The sequence below is a fragment of the Glycine soja genome, chromosome 2, assembly GCF_004193775.1.
Source record: "Glycine soja cultivar W05 chromosome 2, ASM419377v2, whole genome shotgun sequence".
Lineage (NCBI taxonomy): Eukaryota > Viridiplantae > Streptophyta > Magnoliopsida > Fabales > Fabaceae > Glycine > Glycine soja.
In genome coordinates this window covers 36,831,091-36,851,244 of record NC_041003.1, presented here as the reverse complement: position 1 = coordinate 36,851,244, position 20,154 = coordinate 36,831,091, and the positions used below count along the sequence as shown (strand labels likewise).

At 35.7% G+C, this 20,154-nt stretch overlaps 2 protein-coding genes across 2 annotated transcripts; both read left to right on the top strand.

The window, feature by feature from the left end:
• Window positions 1-1,867: 1,867 nt before the first annotated feature.
• On the top strand, window positions 1,868-6,598 carry LOC114375657. Its single transcript, XM_028333509.1, has 3 exons — window positions 1,868-1,964; window positions 5,987-6,275; window positions 6,374-6,598. Exons 2-3 carry the CDS (start codon window positions 5,991-5,993, stop codon window positions 6,596-6,598), a joined length of 510 nt encoding a protein of 169 aa, XP_028189310.1. The 5' UTR covers window positions 1,868-1,964; window positions 5,987-5,990.
• Window positions 2,981-5,415, top strand: LOC114375667. Its single transcript, XM_028333520.1, has 3 exons — window positions 2,981-3,883; window positions 3,974-4,242; window positions 4,335-5,415. Exons 1-3 carry the CDS (start codon window positions 2,981-2,983, stop codon window positions 5,413-5,415), a joined length of 2,253 nt encoding a protein of 750 aa, XP_028189321.1.
• Window positions 6,599-20,154: the final 13,556 nt, after the last annotated feature.

The window sequence follows — 20,154 nt, the reverse complement described above, 5'->3', positions numbered from 1 at the left end:
GAAAATGGCATGCGAGATCACTAAGTCCTTTCTCTGTAATCACCAAATCTGGTTTAAACTTCAATATCTGCATGCAGAGCTCCTCAATGTATTCTTCTTCCATCCTCAACAAGAGACTCCAGTCTTCTTCTTGACAATAAAAAATACTTACCTTAGGTCTCTGTAAAAAAAAAAATTAAAGTCACCAATCAAATTAATTAAGTAGTTAAAAAAACTCAGGTATATACCTCCACAGATGGTAATTTCTCCCTTACTAAGTAAAAAAATATGTTTGAATTTTTCTTTTTAAAAAATGATGCAAAGTGGAACCAAACAGAGACTCCGATGAAAACAAAAGTAGGTGTGAAATTTGGAGTCCACGTGCAGCAAAAATTGATTGAAGTTGCCAGCATTGTCATAGTGCTTTGATACATATGTTTTCCTGCTCCTAATTTTATGTGGCTATGAGATTTTTGCATCAACACCATATATAGAAAAGCAATAAGAAGTTAAGAGCTAGCCTCTGAAATCCAAAACTAAATTTTAGCATCCCATGGACCATCAACATTAATATTCTGATCTTCTTGTTTTCCCACCCACCTTTTTCAGATGGAAGCACATTCATTAATTCGGTCCAACCCATCATACACAACATATATAATTTTTAATATCTACATCTCTCAAACCTAGGCCAAGATCAATATCTACTGTGGTAGTAGCATCAATAGGTAAATCCTGAAAGTTAACCAAAGTGGAATATTAAAAATATAATTAAACAGATAAAAAAGTGTTAACCTGTTGCATAAAAACTACAATAATCATTTACATTCAGTCGCATAAAATTATAATCCTATTGACTGATAGAAAATGACAAGACTAAACATGAAAAGAAGAGCATAAATAATCCAAACATTTTTATACTCCTTCATTTGTTACGTTTGCATGTATCTAGACAAATTTTATACAAAGAAAATACAGTAGACCACCAGACCTATGAATGTATAAGTAAGGCACCTGAATTATTCAATAGGCCCACCAAATAATTATATGAAGATAACATGAACAAATTGTATTTATAAATTTAACAAATGAACTCAAGTTTGTGTAGAAAATTTTCATTTCAGATTAAAGAAACTATATGCTTGACAACTTGCAACACCTTCATACATTTTCCTTTCAAGTAACACTAAAAGGATTATGCCAATTTATTTAGGGTAAGGTTATGTACATCAAATTCCCCAACCCCAAGTAAGTGGGACACTCATGCAGTCAATTTTCACAAGTCAGAATGAAGATAAAAGAAAAAAGAAGACAAATTTGTAATTTAAAAATCTTGCCCATTCAGTAGAGGATAGGACTGCAGGCGCATGTCTAATTTCATGGCACTTAGGCTTTGACAAATGACAAGTATCCCTACTAATATACCATGTTTTAAGTTTGAATTTTGAACTTTTTTTTTAACTATTTAGATTCGTTCCCAGTGTTTGAACAGTAATGATGATTAACATCAGTGTTAATTTCATAACATGTAGATTTATTTCTTACACGTGAATCTAGTTTGTTTGTTTAGTTATATATTGAATGGAGACGATGGATCCTAAAGTCAATAACTTGAATCAGGCACGTGTTGCTTTATTACCTGTTTTGCCTAAGTATTTTACTTATTTCAGTTACTCAGAGTAGAGAGATTTTTGATTAATTAAACTTAATGTTGGTTGAAGTTATTGATCTGACATTCTCACTGCATCGAACTTATAAATTAGGATTGGTTTGTGGTACTGATGATGATATGGTTTTCTAGACTGTCATATGAGGCACTAGGTTCATTTACTATTGTCAACTTCTACACTGCCGTTTAATCATGAAAATTGGTCTGTAACTTATGGCAGGAACATTCTGAACATACTGATTTGATTCGTGATTTTTGAAGCTGAAGGCTTTTTCATCATAGTGGGCTTGCTTGTCAGTAACGTGTCAGGATTAAGGTGATTCATTAATGAATTGTATAACCTGATTCCGTAGGTTTTTTACTTTTGTTGAGATGCATTAGACATTTATTTCCGTTATCATTTTTATGTTGTTTAATCAATATAGAAACCAAGACCGTTGCCTGTTGCCTATATGCTTATAAGAATGGGACAAAAGCATTGGACATTGTAAAGGACTGTACTACATGTAGTAACTGCATTAGGTGTATAAGTTATTGCTGTTTTACCTTTGTCATTTGTTGACAGAATTCGATGGCCATGTCTTAGCTGTACAAACCATTCAATTACTACCCAATGACATGAACTCATGTCACTAGCCTCTCAACTTTGAACTCATCTAACTAGTGACATAAATAACATGTTATATATGGTAGGGGCCTGAATTCATCATTTGATGGCCATAATTTGAGCAGTTTTTGCATCATCCCTTTTTTAGATAGAAAACAGTGTTAAATCATAAATGAAATAATTGTTATATCCAAATAGGGGGATTGGTACAACATGAACTACAATTAAACATACCAAAATCAGTTCAGCTCCAAAGCTGTAGTATACAATATTGGAAAGTAAAAAATGTCAAATCCCTAGAAACAACAATGCACCATTGAAGTGGTCAGCATTGTGGTCCAACTAACTGTAACTGCTGCTTTGTTTTCAACTGCAGTGTTTTCTACGAAAGGTGCAGTGCTGCTGTGTTTTCTATTGCAACGTGTATCATGGATCGAAGTTGGATGAACGCATCACGTATCAGTGAACAGTACGACCATGGTGTTGAAGAGTTTTTGCAGTTTGCTCAAAGTAAAGCGCAACCTATGTGGGGAAAATATTTTTGTCCATGTGTCAAGTGTGGAAATGGGAGGTGTCAAACAATTGATGACATAAGAACTCATCTTATTTGTGACGGAATAATACGTAGCTACACAAAATGGATATGGCATGGCGAATCCCCCGATACAGCTGACATGTCATAGGCTGAGGAGTTTAATGCAGAAATTGGAAATCCTATAGAAGAAATGATTCGCGATCTTGGGCAAGAGGGGTTTCAACAGGCACATACAGCCTTGTATGACAACATAGAAATTGATTCGAAGAAGCCTTTGTATGATGGCTGCACATCTTTCACCAAGTTGTCTGCTGTGTTAGCTCTGGTTAACTTGAAGGCACGATTTGGGTGGAGTGACAAGAGTTTCAGTGAGCTGCTGATGTTGCTGAAAAACATTCTTCCTGCAGATAACGTTTTGCCAAAGAATCACTATGAAGCAAAGAAGATTTTATGTCCAGTTGGGATGCAGCATGAAAAAATCCATGCCTGCTGTAACGACTGCATTTTGTACAGAGATGAATTTGCTGAACTTGATTGCTGCCCGGTGTGCGGGGTATCAAGGTACAAATTGAAGAACGGGGATTCTAGTGTACATCCAATTGCCGGCAACCCACGTCTAGCAAAGGTGTGTTGGTATCTCCCAATAATACCAAGGTTGAAGCGGCTGTTTGCTAATGGCGAAGACGCTAAAAACTTGATATGGCATGCAAATAGCAGAAAATCAGATGGATTGCTACGACATCCTGCAGATAGTCCGCAATGGAAGGCAATTTATTGTTTGTATCCTGACTTTGGGGCCGAGCCTAGAAATGTAAGGCTTGGTCTTGCAACGGACGGAATGAACCCATATGGCAACTTAAGCACTAACCATAGCTCGTGGCCCGTTTTGCTGTTCATTTATAATCTCCCTCCGTGGTTGTGCATGAAGCGAAAGTATGTAATGCTAAGTATGATGATACCTGGTCCACGACAGCCAGGTAATGATATTGACGTATATCTAAGACCATTAATTGACGATTTGCGGAAATTGTGGGAAGAAGGGGTTCATGTATGGGACGCAAATCTGCAGCAGTCTTTTTTGTTGCGTGCCATGGTTTTTTGTACCATAAATGACTTTCCAGCCTACGGGAACTGAAGTGGATATAGTGTCAAAGGACATCACGCATGTCCTATATGTGAGCAGAATACTAGTTTCCGCCAACTTAAACATGGAAAGAAGACTGTATATACCAGGCACCGCAGATTTCTCAAACCTTACCATCCGTATCGACGACTGAAAAAGGCATTTGATGGAAGTCAGGAACATGAAACAGCGCCAGATCCATTAAATGGGAATCAAGTTTATGACCGGGTGAAGGATGTTGTAAATATGTTTGGCAAATACCAGAAAAAACCATCATCTTATGCATACATGTGGAAAAAAAAGTCTATTTTCTTTGATCTTCCATACTGGTATGATCATCATGTCAGACATTGTATAGACATGATGCATGTGGAGAAAAATGTTTGTGATTCTTTAATTGGGACCCTCCTAAACATTAAAGGCAGACAAAGGATGGTTTGAAGTGTCGGCAAGACTTGGTTGACATGGGTATACGTCAGGTGTTGCATCCTGTCTCAAAAGGTCCACAGACATATCTCCCCCCAGCATGTTACACAATGTCAACTGCGGAGAAGAGAAGTTTTTGTCAATGTCTGCGTAGTATCAAAGTCCCACAAGGATACTCTTCAAACATCAAGAGCCTTGTGTCTGTGATTGAGCTTAAGTTGGTTGGCTTGAAATCGAATGATTGTCATGTGTTAATGCAACAACTTTTGCCTGTGGCAATTCGCGGGACGTTGCCTGAAAAGGTCTGTGTTGCAATTACTCGCCTCTGTTTCATATTTAATGCTATATGTGCGAAGGTCATTGACCCTAAACAGTTAGATGATTTGGAAAATGAGGTTGTTGTGCTCCTTTGTCAAATGGAGATGTATTTCCCTCCTTTATTTTTTGACATAATGGTACACTTAGTTGTTCATCTGGTAAAGGAAATACGGTGTTGTGGTCCTGTGTATTTCAGATGGATGTATCCAGTTGAGCGGTACATGAAGGTCTTGAAAGGTTATACCAAGAATCAATATCGACCAGAGGCGTCAATAGTTGAAAGATACGTTGCCGAAGAATGTATTGAGTTTGCCTCACAGTACGTTGAGTCATTGAAACTAGTGGGCCTTCCTTCATCTCGTCATGATCAGCCAAAAGTAGGGAAGGGCACTCGTGGATACAATGTTGTGACAATGACTAGACATGATGTGTCACAAGCTCATTTGTATATTTTAAACAACACAGCAGAGGTGTTATCGTACATAGAGGCTCACAAAAAGCATGTTAGAGAAACTCACCCCAAAATGAACATGATGAGGGTGTTGCAAGAGCACAATAAAACTTTCATAACTTGGTTTAGACAAACAATATTTGCTGATAATAGTGTTTCTAGAAGACTAACATTGTTAGCCATTGGCCCAAATCTAAATGTCCCTACTTGGAAGGGATATGACATTAACAATTACTCCTTCTACACAAAGTCACAAGATGATAAAAGTTCCGTACAAAACAGTGGGGTCAGTGTTGATGCCGATTAGGATCACTTCTGTAGTACATCGGACAACAACCCCATTCGAGCATCTATGTGTTACTATGGCGTCATTCAAGAAATTTGGGAGGTTGATTACACTGCATTTAGAGTGTCTGTTTTTAAGTGTCAGTGGGTCAACGGGACAATGGGTGTGCATCAAGATCATTGGGATTTACTTTGGTTGACCTTAGTAATTAAGGTGGCATATATGGAGGAACCTTTCATTATGGTAGAACAAGCCAAAAAAGTTTTCTACGTTGACGATCCATGTAATTCAAGTTTGTCTGTGGTTCTCCAAGGAAGACCAAGTGGAATCAATTACCATAATGATGATTCAAGCCTTGACATTGGTGAAATGGGTGGTTTTTCAAAAAACCTACATCCAATGAATGAACCTGATGAAGTCGATGATGGACATGCAAATCGTGTAGACCATGATGAAGGTTTATAGGAGAACATTCCTACAGGGATTGTTTGAAAGCAACTGTTTTTTATGTCTCAATCTAATACTATTTTTACTATTGCGCCTTTTTTTGTTTGCCTTGCACATTAATATTAATGTTGTTATTTTTTCACAGGATCATGGCCACACCTCCGAGGTCTCCTCCACAGTCTGATGGTCAATCAGAGGCCACTTTGAAGCAGAGTAGAACAACAACACGACTTAGAACATTGACATTAAGAACCATGGATCAGCCCAGACCGGCAGTTTATGTCGATCCCGCTACCGGGAGAGCATCGGGACCTATGCGTGAAAAGTTCCAAAGCTATCTAGGGGTAGTTGCGCAAGAAAAGATCCCCATTATCCACAACAATTGGAAAGATGTACCTGAAACGCTTAAGGAGATAGTGTGGAATGACATATTAGTAAGTGTTGATCTTTGTGTTTGATTTATTTTCATGTTATATTTTGAAAGTCCATCTTTACATTGACAGAATGCAAACTAACTAATGTATGTATGCAGGCAAAGTTTGATATCCCAGAAGCCGCAAAGGTGAAGACGAAGGTTATGTCTATGGTTGCGATGAGATGGCGACAATTTAAGTCCACATTGACTAGCAAATTTGTCTTTGGTAAGACTGAAGGGCAACAAATGCAGGATGTTGTTACAAAATATGGATTAGATCCCGAAGCTTGGAAACAATTTGAAGCAACCCGAGTGACACCTAACTGGGAGATTAGTTTATAATATAGTATTTTTATATAATTGTTTTTTATTCTTTGAAGAATTGATTTTAAACTTCATATTACAAATGTTTTTATTCTTTGTTTAATTTTGGTCCTTTTTTTGTGTGTGTTTGTGTTAGTTATTTTTAAAAATATTAAAATTTATGAGAATCAAATAAAAATAAAAATTCAAAGACTAATGGCATCAAGTATGAGTCCTGCTTATTTATAGCCCCATCCAAGAATGTTTCCTTCCAGAAGAAAAATCATTGTAAAATCACAGCAGATCATAGATGACATATCATAGAATTGGAGAAAACATTTGTAATTTTCCACCTCTATTTGAAACTTTAACCATTATACTCAAGTAGTTTGCTCTATTACAAAACTAACAAGAAATATATTTTTGTACCTACTCTATTTTATACCTTCTTATCTGTCAGAAAGAAATCTCCATGGAGCTATGCATTTTACAATTAAAAAAAAATTTCCATAGATGTTTTAGTTATCTAATGAAAAATTTAAACTGCATATGCCTCAGCCAAGTGACCAGGGGTGTACAAGGATGGAATTCATGGTTTAACAAGTCACCGTAGAAAATTGCATATCAGAATCTTATGTGTGTATGGAAGTGTAACCATAGCAAACAGTATAGTCCTAGAAAATTGCATATCACTGAATGAAATTTAGATGCACTTCGTTGAATTTTTTTGTGCTGTTTTCCAATCAGATTTGGAATTTCACCTTAGTAACTTATATTAACATTTAAAACAAACATTTACTAAGCAAATAATTAACCAAGACAAAATTCCAATTCGATTTGAAAACAACACCTGAAACATCTAAGGAACTTCATTTAAATTTTGTCCTTTATCATTTACCTGTTTGTATGTGAGCATGGAACAAAGAGTCTGGACATCTCTGTGTTTGGGAGTGAGGCCAGCTCTTACAACATTGTCAGAAGTTGCCATGCATTCTGTAGCATCCCAATTTTCGTAAACTAGATTAAAAAGGATTGTTATTTATAAATAAATAGAGTTTAAAATAAATGATGAGATTTTATAAATAAATGAATAAGGAGATATAATTATTAATTAAAATAATGATTTGAGAGAAAATAAAAAGGGTATTTTATTTATTTGTTTGATAGAGAATAAAATAAAGTTTGTTTTTATAAAATAATAAATAAATAAATAGAGTGAAAAATAGGTCGTAAATGCCCCTAGCTATAAATAACAACATGCTAGGTCAGTTTTCAGACTCACTCCTCAGCCTACTCTGCCTCACAAGGTTGTTTTTTCTCTTTTCTCCCAAAACCCTCTCTTTTTCCCGCAGGTCACCTAACCTATCTAAGAAAAAAGACGATCTTGGACTCGTTCACCGTTGGATTGTCGTGAAATTTGAGCACCATGTTCGCAACCAAATTACGAGCAATCTCACCGTTGTAAATTTTGATATTATGTCTGAGCTAAGATAAATACCCCTCGCATTGTAGCATTTTCCTTTCCCGCAGAAACCCAGAGTTGTCTCAGTAAAACTACGATCCCGGTTTCGTTAACCGTTGGATTTTTATGAAATTTGGATATGTTGTTCGAAATTCAATTTCGAACGCTTTCACCGTTGGGATTTGCGAGATAATATTTGTGGAGGGAGAAAAATAAATCGCATGGTGACAGTACAAGTGGAGGCTTCAATCCCTTCTCTGTCTCTTTGACGTTTAGGAATTTTATCGGAGCAGCTAGAGGAAAAAAATTGAAGGAATCTCAGAGAACTGCTAGAGATGCTGCTATCGCTGGCTGAAGACACGCGAGTCCGCTTAGAGATAAGGGATGAGTTATTCACAATTGGGAATTAGTGAGAACATGTGTAGGGATCCTTAGAGATATCAATTGGAATGAGTTTTGGGGTGTTTTTGAAATTTTCATTTTATCCTTATAATTATCACAGTGAATTATATATGTTTGACAAACCAATTGTTGTGGAATTGATATGCTATTGTGTTGAGCGTGAACCCTATAAATCGAGTACTTTTTCTAATTAATATGAATTGATGAAATAAAGGAGAAATTTAGAGAGAGATATTGATTTTATATTTTCTCTTTTTCTTGTTGTTTAGGTTTTTATATATAATTTAAAAAGTTAATATCATAATTGAAATTGACCAAAATGTTCATATAATTATTTAGAATTTGTGCATTGAAAGCTTACTTTGTAATTTGTGATTCAATATGATGTATGCTAGCTTATATATATATTGAGGTTGTTATTTATATTAATAATTTATGTAAATAATATTGTAGAGTGTTATAGTATGATTCCAAAAATTATTAAGTGTTGGAGTTTGAGAATATTATGGTTAAATTTGATGAACATGTGTATGTTGTACCTTATGAATATCATTAGGAATGTTATGAGATGGTTGATGTGATGTTATGAGATGTTAAAGTATGGACATGATATTCGATTGTAAATAAGTGAATGTGTTTAACACTTGATGTTACATTAATTATATCGGGAGCTATGAATTATACAATAACCCGACCAGTGTTTATGCGCAGTGTTAAAGAGAAAGTGTAGGTTCCTAGTTAGGAACCAGTGTTAAATTGTAGCGCAATTGTGTTAAACATGTTTGAAACATGAGTGTGAGGTCGTGGTATTGTATAGTTCATGAGAAGTGCTTATAAATGAAATATGTGATGAATTGTGGAATAATATGTTGCCTTGAGATTATAATATTGTTATTGAGATTGAGTAAAAGTGTAAAGTAGAACAGGTGTTGAATTGTGAGATACGTGAAAACATGTGATGGTGGATTGTGACATTATGAGATGTAAAATTGTAAATGAGTTTTGGTTGTGAATAAATGTGTGATTAATTCTTGATGTGACATTATTTGTGTTGTAAGCTGTGAATTGTACAATAACCCGACCAGTGTTATCTTGAGAAAAGTGTAAATGCACAGTGTTAAAGAGAAAGTTTAGGTTTCCTATTTAGGAACCAGTGTTAAAGAGAAAGTGTAGGTTCCTATTTAGGAACCAGTGTTAAATTGTAGTGCAATATGTTGTACGTGTTTAAGACACGAGTGTGAGGTCGTGGGTATTGTATAATTCACTAGCAGTGTCTGTGTGCTAAAATGATTTTAGGGGTTGGACCTGAATCAGGAGGGAGAGGCCCTGACGGACTCTTCGGAGTGTAGGCCTTGGGGGTCATCGGGTTTGAGTGCTCCTTTAAGCCTATGCTGATCCCATATGGTTGGAGCATTCTCGCAAAACATCGTGACCCTGACTGGTCTCCCTATGATTTTACTTAGTGAGAGTGACCTGGCAAACCCATTGTGTGGTGTGTCTTGTTATGTACTCCTAAGCGCCCTAGGTTGGTTTTTCACTGACATGGTACCACATTGCATGTAGGCTTGAGTCTTAGCATAATTGTCTCATGCGCTTGCTAATTGTTTATTATGAAATTAAGGTGTTATTATGTCTTGATCAGAGCGTGTGATTCTTGTGTAATGTGATTGATGATTGAAAAGTGTGATTGATGGATGAAAAGTGAACTTTGAATGACAAAGTGGTGGAATTACGTGAATTACATGTAAGTTTTATTTGGTTTATATGACATGTATATCTAGTTGTCTTGTTTCTCTATTAGTTAGGAATGTGATAACTCACTCCCGATTTGCTGTTTGTGTTTGGATCTTGTGATGATCTTGAACTTTGTGTTCGGGGGAGCAGATGACTAGGTGAACTGCTTTAAGGAATATTATGCTGAAGGACGTCGGGACACAACGCTCTGATAAGATGTGACATTGGGATATAAGTTTTTATGTTAATTTTATGATGTTAGTCTATTTTATTTCACCTCACTGATTTAACAAAATATTTTTGTAAATTTGACGGCCTTAGTTTGAGCCGAATATATTTTTAATGAGTTTATTTGGTAATTGAAATGAATGTGAACCTTTTACCCATTTGATTTTTGTTTACCAATATATTTTATTTATTTATATATATGTCGGGGTAGAGGGTGTAACACATTCAATGCATTCACCACAGATATATGCATGAGGTTCATTTGCTCCAAGGAATAAGGCTTCGTCTGGAGCGAGTTTCACATGGTTAACAAAGAAGGCTGCTATGACACCAACATCAGATGGATATTGCTTTTCCAACCACAGTACCAGTTGCTCCTTATCTGTCAACTGCCTCACCCGATGATGCAAAAAATAAAAATATTATTGTATTGATTCATGACTTTAGCAACATGTGTGTGTTAACAAAGAAATAATACATAAATTATTGTTTCATAGTAGCAACTTAAAGAGTTTAATGCATCTGAATTCTGAAATATGATCCCATTCCCAGGTGCATATTAGAGCAGCCACAATATGTTATATTCAATACAGTAAACAATTTTTAAAAAATAGACGAAACAGGAGCAAGGAGATAAAGATTGATTGCACATTAAGTAGTATGTGTAGCTGTTCACCACAAATATTATGACAAAGAAGATTATAAACCAATATCTGTTAGTCTAACTGGGTTCATTTTCCTTATGCAATGTTTCAGATTTGAGTATTTTTAATGAAAAAAATAGGCACTGACAGAGTTTTATCCCCTACCACTACAATTCACCAAAAAAAAATCCCCTACCACTACAAGTAAAGAATTGCCTTTTAATATTAAAAATTGGATCACTACAATGAAGGAATCGGTTACTAAATCAATTAGTAACTGAATTAAGACTGATTCAAAACGGATACTAAAACACTAATTGCTAAGATTTAGCAACCAACTCAACAAGTAATGAACCCTTTGCTATGTCCTTGATGATGGAAAGTGTTGTGGTCCAAACAAGTGGTATTCTGTTAATTAGAATATATTATTATGGTTATGAATGTTCAATATAAGTTTGTTTAATGTTGTAATTTAGAAGTCATTTTCTTTATCTATGTTAGTTATTTATGTGTATATATTATGTTATTTATATAGTATAATTTTGTGTTTTAGGTTAGAATATAGGATTTACATTCCTAGTTACAATCCCAAGTACAATGTCTAACAATTATCACCCAAGAAATGATGGTCTAACAGTTATAGCTAGGTCTGAGTGAGTTAATTATGAATAGAGAGAGTATTGACAAAGGCATACCCAGCCAGGAGGAGGAAAAGGTCCACTCCTTCAAAATGCAAAATCTAAACCAAATATATACAGGCCATCGTCAGCAATGACTCATGTGGGCCTCCTTTTGTACGATCAGGAAATTAGGCTGCCACAAACAAAATGGGTCCACCAATAAATACATATGCGCAATCATACAGAGTGAGAAAAAACAACCATGGAATTATCAAGTATCAATTAGAAGTATGTCATATAGGACATACTAAATGTTGGTTAATTTTGAAAATCGAGATAATCCTGGATAAATCTGAAGTCGTGTATAAACACTTTCAGATTGAATCAAATTTCGGGGTTCAACCAAAATTGTTCAATCGGATAAAATCAGAAGATTATAATTCAAGAGTTTTGTTTTGGTCTTGTGAGTTTTTCACATGTTATGCTTTCTGAACCAGGATGATTATTTATAATCAAAGAACAGGTGGTTTTTGGCGGTTGATGGAAGTTATTTATTTTTAAAAAATTGTCGTTAATGGAAGTTTTAGTAACTTCCATGTAACTTCCAACCGTTGATGGAAGTTAGTAACTTCCATGTAACTTCCAACCTTTTGCCTAAACCGAACATCTCGTTATTACATTAAAACAAGCGTGCACTCTTATTTTAACATAATAAAGAGATCAATTACACTAAAATGTCCAACAAACTAAAATGTCCAACAAACCTCCCCCATTTTAGTGTAATTACCGATCAAATCACCAAAGTCATAACATACCACAAACTACTGCATAGATGAAATATCGTGACGATTGAATTTCATCTTAGCAAATTACACGTTTCAAATATTCGAATATCAGGGTGTCACTAAGGATTGAACCCTTTCTATTCATAATGAATACATGAAGATAATCTGCACAATAGTTTATAACATTACTCTTGCTCGACACTAGTTTTACTAGCCTGTGTCCCTATCCTTCATAAGCATATCAAAGCCAAGTCCCAGCTTCTTGAAGCGGCTAAACTTCATGCTTATATAGGTAGTCCTTTTCTTTCTTGCACCTGCAAATGCAATTTTTCAAAAGGACCATTAAGAAGTTATACTTCAACCTCCTTAACTTACAGAACCGAACACATTCCTTTTGGGATACTTTCGATGATGTGTTCCAATCTCTACATGTTAAGCTTTCCACATTGAATTCAGCACCTAATGTCATATTAGATGGGAATTGGGTATCTTAACATAAGAGATTTCAGATGGACTTTAATCCTAATCCCACAGCCGACCTTTTCACGAGATCTCTACTTAACCCTTTGGTTAAATGATCGGCCAAATTATGCTGAGTTCTCACAAACTCCACTGATATCACACCATGCATGATTAACTCCCGAACCATGTTGTGTCTAACACTCAAGTGTCTAGACTTCCCATTATACACTTGACTATATGCCTTAGCCAAAGTTGCCTGACTATCACACCTGATAGACATGGGAGGTATAGGTTTGGGCCACAATGGAATCTCATAGATCAGATTTCTTAGCCACTCAGCTTCTTTACCAGCTGCTGCTAAAGCTACAAATTCAGATTCCATTGTTGAATTTGTAATGCAGGTCTGTTTCTTGGATGCCCAAGAGATAGCACCTCCTCCAAGGAGGAATACCCAACCACTTGTGGATGAATAATCCTCCATATTGGTTATCCAACTTGCATCAGAGTAACCTTCAATAACCGAAGGAAATCCAGTATATGTCAAACCATAGTCAATGGTTCCCTTTAAGTACTTGAATACTCTATTCATAGCTTGCCAATGATGAGAACTAGGATTACTTGTAAACCTACTGAGTTTAGCAACAACATAAGCTATATCAGGCCTAGTACTAATCATTGCATACATGAGTGATCCTATCGCCCTTGAGTATTCAAGTTGAGACACTGCTACACCTTTATTAGGTAATAGCTTCAGGTTAGGATCAATGGGAGTACTTACCGGAGAACAATCTTTAAAATTAAATTTCTCCAATATCTTCTCAATATAATGTGATTGAGAGATGGAAATACCATTGTTTCCACGTTTGATCTTTATTCCTAAGATCACATCCGCCTCCCCCATATCTTTCATATCAAACTTAGAAGACAAAAATGCCTTAGTTTCATCAACTTGACCTTGGTCGGTACCAAAGATCAACATGTCGTCTACATACAGACAAATGATAACTCCTTTGCCATGAGTATCAAACTTGCTGTATAGACATTTATCTGCTTGGTTTATAACAAAACCACTAGACAACACAACCTCATCAAATTTTTGATGCCATTGCTTAGGCGCTTGTTTCAAGCCATAAAGAGATTTCATCAGTTTACACACCTTATTTTCATTTCCTGGCATAACAAACCCTTCAGGTTGTTTCATGTATATCTCTTCATCCAATTCACCATTTAAGAATGCAGTTTTCACATCCATTTGGTGAATCATCAGATTGTGGATAGCAGCAAGTGCTAACAACAGTCTAATAGTGGATATCCTAGCAACAGGAGCATATGTATCGAAAAAATCAATACCCTCATTTTGCCTAAAGCCTTGGATAACCAATCTGGCTTTGTACTTGTCAACAGTACCATCCACTTTCATCTTTCTCCTAAAGATCATCTTACATCCTAATGGCTTACATCCAGGAGGTAAGTCAACCAATTTCCATGTATTATTTTGCATGATGGAATCCATCTCACTTTGGATTGCTTCTTTCCAGAATACAGCATCCCTTGAAGCCATTGCTTCACTAAAAGTCTTTGGGTCTTCCTCAACATTAAGGCAATATTGATATTGAAAATCAATATCATTCCTTGACCCTTCAACCAAATAGAGTTGAAAGTCATCACCAAATGACTTAGCCTTTCTTACTCTCGTACTCTTTCTAGTTTCAGTACTAGTTGAAGGTATATCCTCAATATTAACTGAGACTTTCGACATGGAATTCATGTCCTTTGGCCTAGGTATAGATGTAAACCTTTGTTCATCAAAGATAGCATCTCGTGACTCTATAACCGAGTTCACAGCAACAAAATCATTAGATTCTAGCACATAGAATCTATATGCTTTAGAATGTTCAGCATATCCAATAAATATGCAATCTATACCTCTTTCACCTATGGTTTTCCTTTTAGGTTCTGTAAGCCTGACTACAGCCCTACATCCCCAAATTTTGAGATAACTCAAATTTGGTGTCTTTTTGTGCCAAAGTTCATATGGGGTAACCTTATTCCTTTTGTTAGGAATTCGGTTCAACAAGTAACAGGCTGTCAACATAGCCTCACCCCAAAATCCTTCACTTAAACCCGAATAGGATAACATGGAATTCACCATTTCTTTCAAGGTTCTATTCTTCCTTTCGGCTACACCATTCTGTTGTGGTGTATAGGGAGCTGTAGTTTGATGTATTATTCCAGTAGATTGAAAATAAACCGGATCATAATACTCACCTCCCCTATCCGTACGAAGAGTTTTGATTAGCCCATTTTGATGAAGTTCTACCTCTTTCTTATAAATTTTAAATTTATCAAGAGCTTCATCTTTTGTATTTAATAAATATACATAACAATACCTTGATGCATCATCAATAAAAGTAACAAGATATTTTTTATGACCTAATGATGGAGTAGCATGCAAATCACACAAATCACTATGAATAAGGTCTAAGACTTTAGTCTCACTTTTAACATCCTTAAAAGGTTTCCTAGTGATCTTGGTCAACATGCAAGTTTTGCATTTTTCAATGTTCATATCAAAAGGAGGAATCATACTTGTTTTTGACATATCTTTTAATCTTTTGTAATGAACATGTCCTAATCTAGCATGCCAAATTTCTGATTTTGTCATATTAGTTATAGAACTACACGAGGCCATACAAACAGATTCATGAACAAAAGGAACATCAATGTTTAATTTAAACATTCCATTACAACGATAACCAAATCCAACAAACGAACCATGTCTTGACAAGATGTACTTGTCACTTTCAAGTACTTGCTTGAAACCACAATTATTTAAAACCATACCAGACAATAAGTTCTTACGAATACCAGGTACAAATAAGACATTATCCAAATACAAACTTTTTCCGGAAGTAAAAACTAAATTCACACAACCTAATCCTAGGATTGGTTCAGTTGCAACATTGCCCATCTTCACAATAGAGCCATCATCGATTGGTCTAAATTCCTTGAACCAACGATGATCTTTGCACACATGGCTTGTTGCTCCCGAATCAAACCACCAAGCAACGTCATCATCCTGCACATAGAATGCATCAGATATTAGTGATACATAATTTGAATTCGTATTCGAATTAAAATTATTCACTACAATCTGACCTTGTTGCTTTTCAGGATCATTAGACCCACTTGGACCAGCCTTGTTCTTTCCTTTGAACACCCGGCAATCCCTCTTTAAATGACCAGGTTTCCCACACTTCCAACATGACAATTTTGTCTGTTTGTTTGGACCTTTGTTCTTATTTCCTTGAAATTTTCGTTTGTTACCTTTAGCATTGTAATTTTGCTTAACTGTTCCACTTTCCTCTACCATATTAACGGAAGAGGAACCTGCTACGGTTTTATTATTGACTTTGTCAATTTCCTGAGCCCTCAGCGACTCCTCAATCATGAAATGACTGCCGAGTTGAACCAGAGTCAACTCTTCCTTCATATGTTTCAAGGTATGCTTGAAGTCTTTCCAAGAAGAAGGCAGTTTATCAATTATAGATGAAACTGCAATGGATTCATCCATTTTCAAATCATGTTGAGTAAACTGACCCAAAATCCGCAGCAGTTCATTATATTGCTCCATAACAGGCCTCGAATCAATCATTTTGTAATTAAAGAAATTACTAACTAAGAATTTGTTACTTGAGGCATCTTCTGCCATATACTTGGATTCAAGAGAGTCCCATAATTCCTTAGCAGACTCAACATTTTGATAAATATCAAAGAGAGAGTCAGACATACCGTTCAGAATGTGTCCACGACAAATGTAATCGTCGTTCTCCCATTTCGAACGCTTCCTTGTTTGATCCAGAGTTTCGCCTTCCATATACACCGGCATCGGTGTACTCAGCACATACACCACATTCAATGTTGTCAAGAGAAAGTGCATCTTCTTCTGCCATCTTCTGAAATCTTGCCCTTCAAACTTGTCCAACTTTGCAAACTTGCTTGTCATCTTCGAACTATCGTTCGTCATCTCGAAAGATTTGATTCAATCTTTTGTTGGTTAATTTTGAAAATCGAGATAATCCTGGATAAATCTGAAGTCGTGTATAAACACTTTCAGATTGAATCAAATTTCGGGGTTCAACCAAAATTGTTCAATCGGATAAAATCAGAAGATTATAATTCAAGAGTTTTGTTTTGGTCTTGTGAGTTTTTCACATGTTATGCTTTCTGAACCAGGATGATTATTTATAATCAAAGAACAGGTGGTTTTTGGCGGTTGATGGAAGTTATTTATTTTTAAAAAATTGTCGTTAATGGAAGTTTTAGTAACTTCCATGTAACTTCCAACCGTTGATGGAAGTTAGTAACTTCCATGTAACTTCCAACCTTTTGCCTAAACCGAACATCTCGTTATTACATTAAAACAAGCGTGCACTCTTATTTTAACATAATAAAGAGATCAATTACACTAAAATGTCCAACACTAAAGCACCAGAAGTGGACACTGTCACTGGACAAAATTTCCCAGAAGTGGACACTGTCACTAGGAAGACTATTCTAGTGTATCAAAACCAGAGATGTCACTGCAAGAGTCTTTGGGAGGCAACTTACTTGCAGTTAAGTTAGTTTCATCCAATGTGTGCCTTTTATGTGATGCTGGCTGCGAGGAATGTTCTAGATTTTAGAGAAGAACAAATACTAGAATCCCTTTTGAGATGAAATGAATCATAGATATGGTCAGCATTGTCTCTTTTTCCCTTGGAAATGAGACTACCATGTAAAATTCCCCGCTGCTGTAGCATCACAAGTATAAGCCAAATGGTAATCAAAATATATACAAATAAAGATAGCAGTAATATGAAAAAAAATTAAAATAACTAATCAACTTTACAAATCAAGTTCCATATAAAAAAATAAATAAAAATTCATGCCCAAAAAATCTTATTCATTTCAGGTAAGGTAGACTGGGCTGGAGCAGAACACAATCATTGAACAACAAACCTCAAGATCCTTCAACAAATGAAAAGCAACTTCTCCTTTTGCAATTTTTTTATTTGGCCCCTTTCCTTCACGAACCAATAGGGCATTTGGAAGCTGTACACTAACCTCACATGCATTGCTGATCCCATTTTTTCACAATTTTCTTTTACTTTTACAAAATGCCCAAGTGAATCACATAATTCATTTAATTCACGAAATGGAGGCAATTCAAGTTTATCAGGAGTAACAATGGGAGATAATAAAGGATAGAAAACGTTCCACACTTGGTTAAGACTTAGCTTGGTATCAATTAGTATAGGCCCGACAATACTTTACACTATGTCTCCATGTGCCTGACATTTATAACAAAAATAACAATGTTACAACTTAAAAGAAGTGCCAGGTATATGTTTGGAGCCACATGCTTCAGAAATTGTCTCTATTTATAAATGATAATCTTTATTTGGGAAGTTATAAAATAGGACATTCAATGTGTTGTGAATCGCCTTCATTTGTCTCTATTTATAAATGATAATGTTGATTTTGTAAATCGCCTTCATTTGTGTTGTGTGCATGTCGAAAACCAATAAAATTTGGTTGCATTTGTGTAAATTTCATATAGCCTTTGATTCTCATGCCAACCATGTGGAGCCTGGGTGTTTAGACAGGTGGATAATTACTCTGAAAGAAGTAACTGATTTTTCTGGGTGGAGTTTCAATGGGTAACCCCATCTAACCATTTTTTTGTCTCTCCCTGTTTCAAGTGTCTGGTTATATATATATATATATATATATATATATATATATATATATATATATATATATATATATATATAAAACGTTGTAATTTTTACAGTAGACTTAGTTCTGTTAATTGAAATTGGTTTGTTAGTTCATTAAATGTTAGTTACCTCTTATAGCAATTAGAAGTCTCTATAAATAGCATGTAAACATACTGATAGCACCCTGGACTCAGATGCTAATCACAGGCCCGAAAGGATTATTAAGAGCCCACAAGGATTGTTACCTCTTATAGCACACTGATAGCAACTCTCTATAAATAGGATCAGACCCTTACTCGAATTCTGCTAGTAGAGGGTGGTATTGGAATCACTATCTGTTAGTGGCTGCCCCTTAGTTGTTAGCCATTCTGTTAGTGGCTGTCCCCCCAGTTGGTTGAAAAATATTCTAATATTTGGCTCACTAATAATCCTGGCTCACTGTCACTTGTGGGAAATTTTGTCCATTATCACGACTTGCCATCAAAAGTAGATAAGACATGGTCCTGATGAAAAAAGAACGACGGACAAAAAAATTATGAAGAACGAGGTGTGATTAAGTTCGATGGACTTTTAGTTTTATAGTGGATTCAAAGGAACAAAACTTGTAGGAATACATTTGGGTTTGGGTATGACTAAGGCCCTAATTAGGATGGTACCAAATATATTTGTTATGTGCTATTTTAGATTATTTTTTTGGAAATAAATTATACTTTTACTTCAATGTATGAAATGATTAATTTTCGTTGTAACACACATCAAATAACTTTTAATCTCTAAAATTCAAATTTCAAATTCACTTATGTGTGAATGTACCAGTAGATAAAAGTGATAGAATATGAAAACATTTCCGATACTATTAATCAACTGTGAATGTCATGTTGAAATTATGTTTGCCACATTACAGGGTATTAGGAAATGAGCACAAGCAATTCAAAAACACAATGACTGTCCTCACCTACTTTCACGTGGGGGATATGATTTGCTTGAGAAGAAATTATTAGACGAGAAGAGAAAAAGAGTAGAAGAGGAAGTATTATTGAGTGAAAACCCAGCAAGTGTTGACGACCCCCCATCTCCAATTAAAAGACATGTTAAGTGGAAGGTTGCTCGGACTAGGGCTTCTGGCAATATGACATCTGAGTCGGTACAGGAAATAACAGATAAAATTGTAAGTTGACCAATAAGTTGCACTGTTCATATGCTTAGTAATTTGTTGTAATCACAATGACCGCACATTTTTTGTGTATTTGTGGCTTCTATTTCGTAGGACTCCTTAGAAGAGTAGGTGACGCAAGGCTCATTTGTACCCCATGGTCGGCAAGACATATTGAACACTACCATTGGGCGACCTGACCATGGGGGTCGCGTTCGTGCAGCGGGCTCAGGTGTGACTATTACTCAGTACTACGGAAGGGCATCAAGGACTTGTAGCAACTCATCCACATCCATCACTCAACAACAATTAGATGAAGTTGTTGCAAGGCTTAGGGAAGACA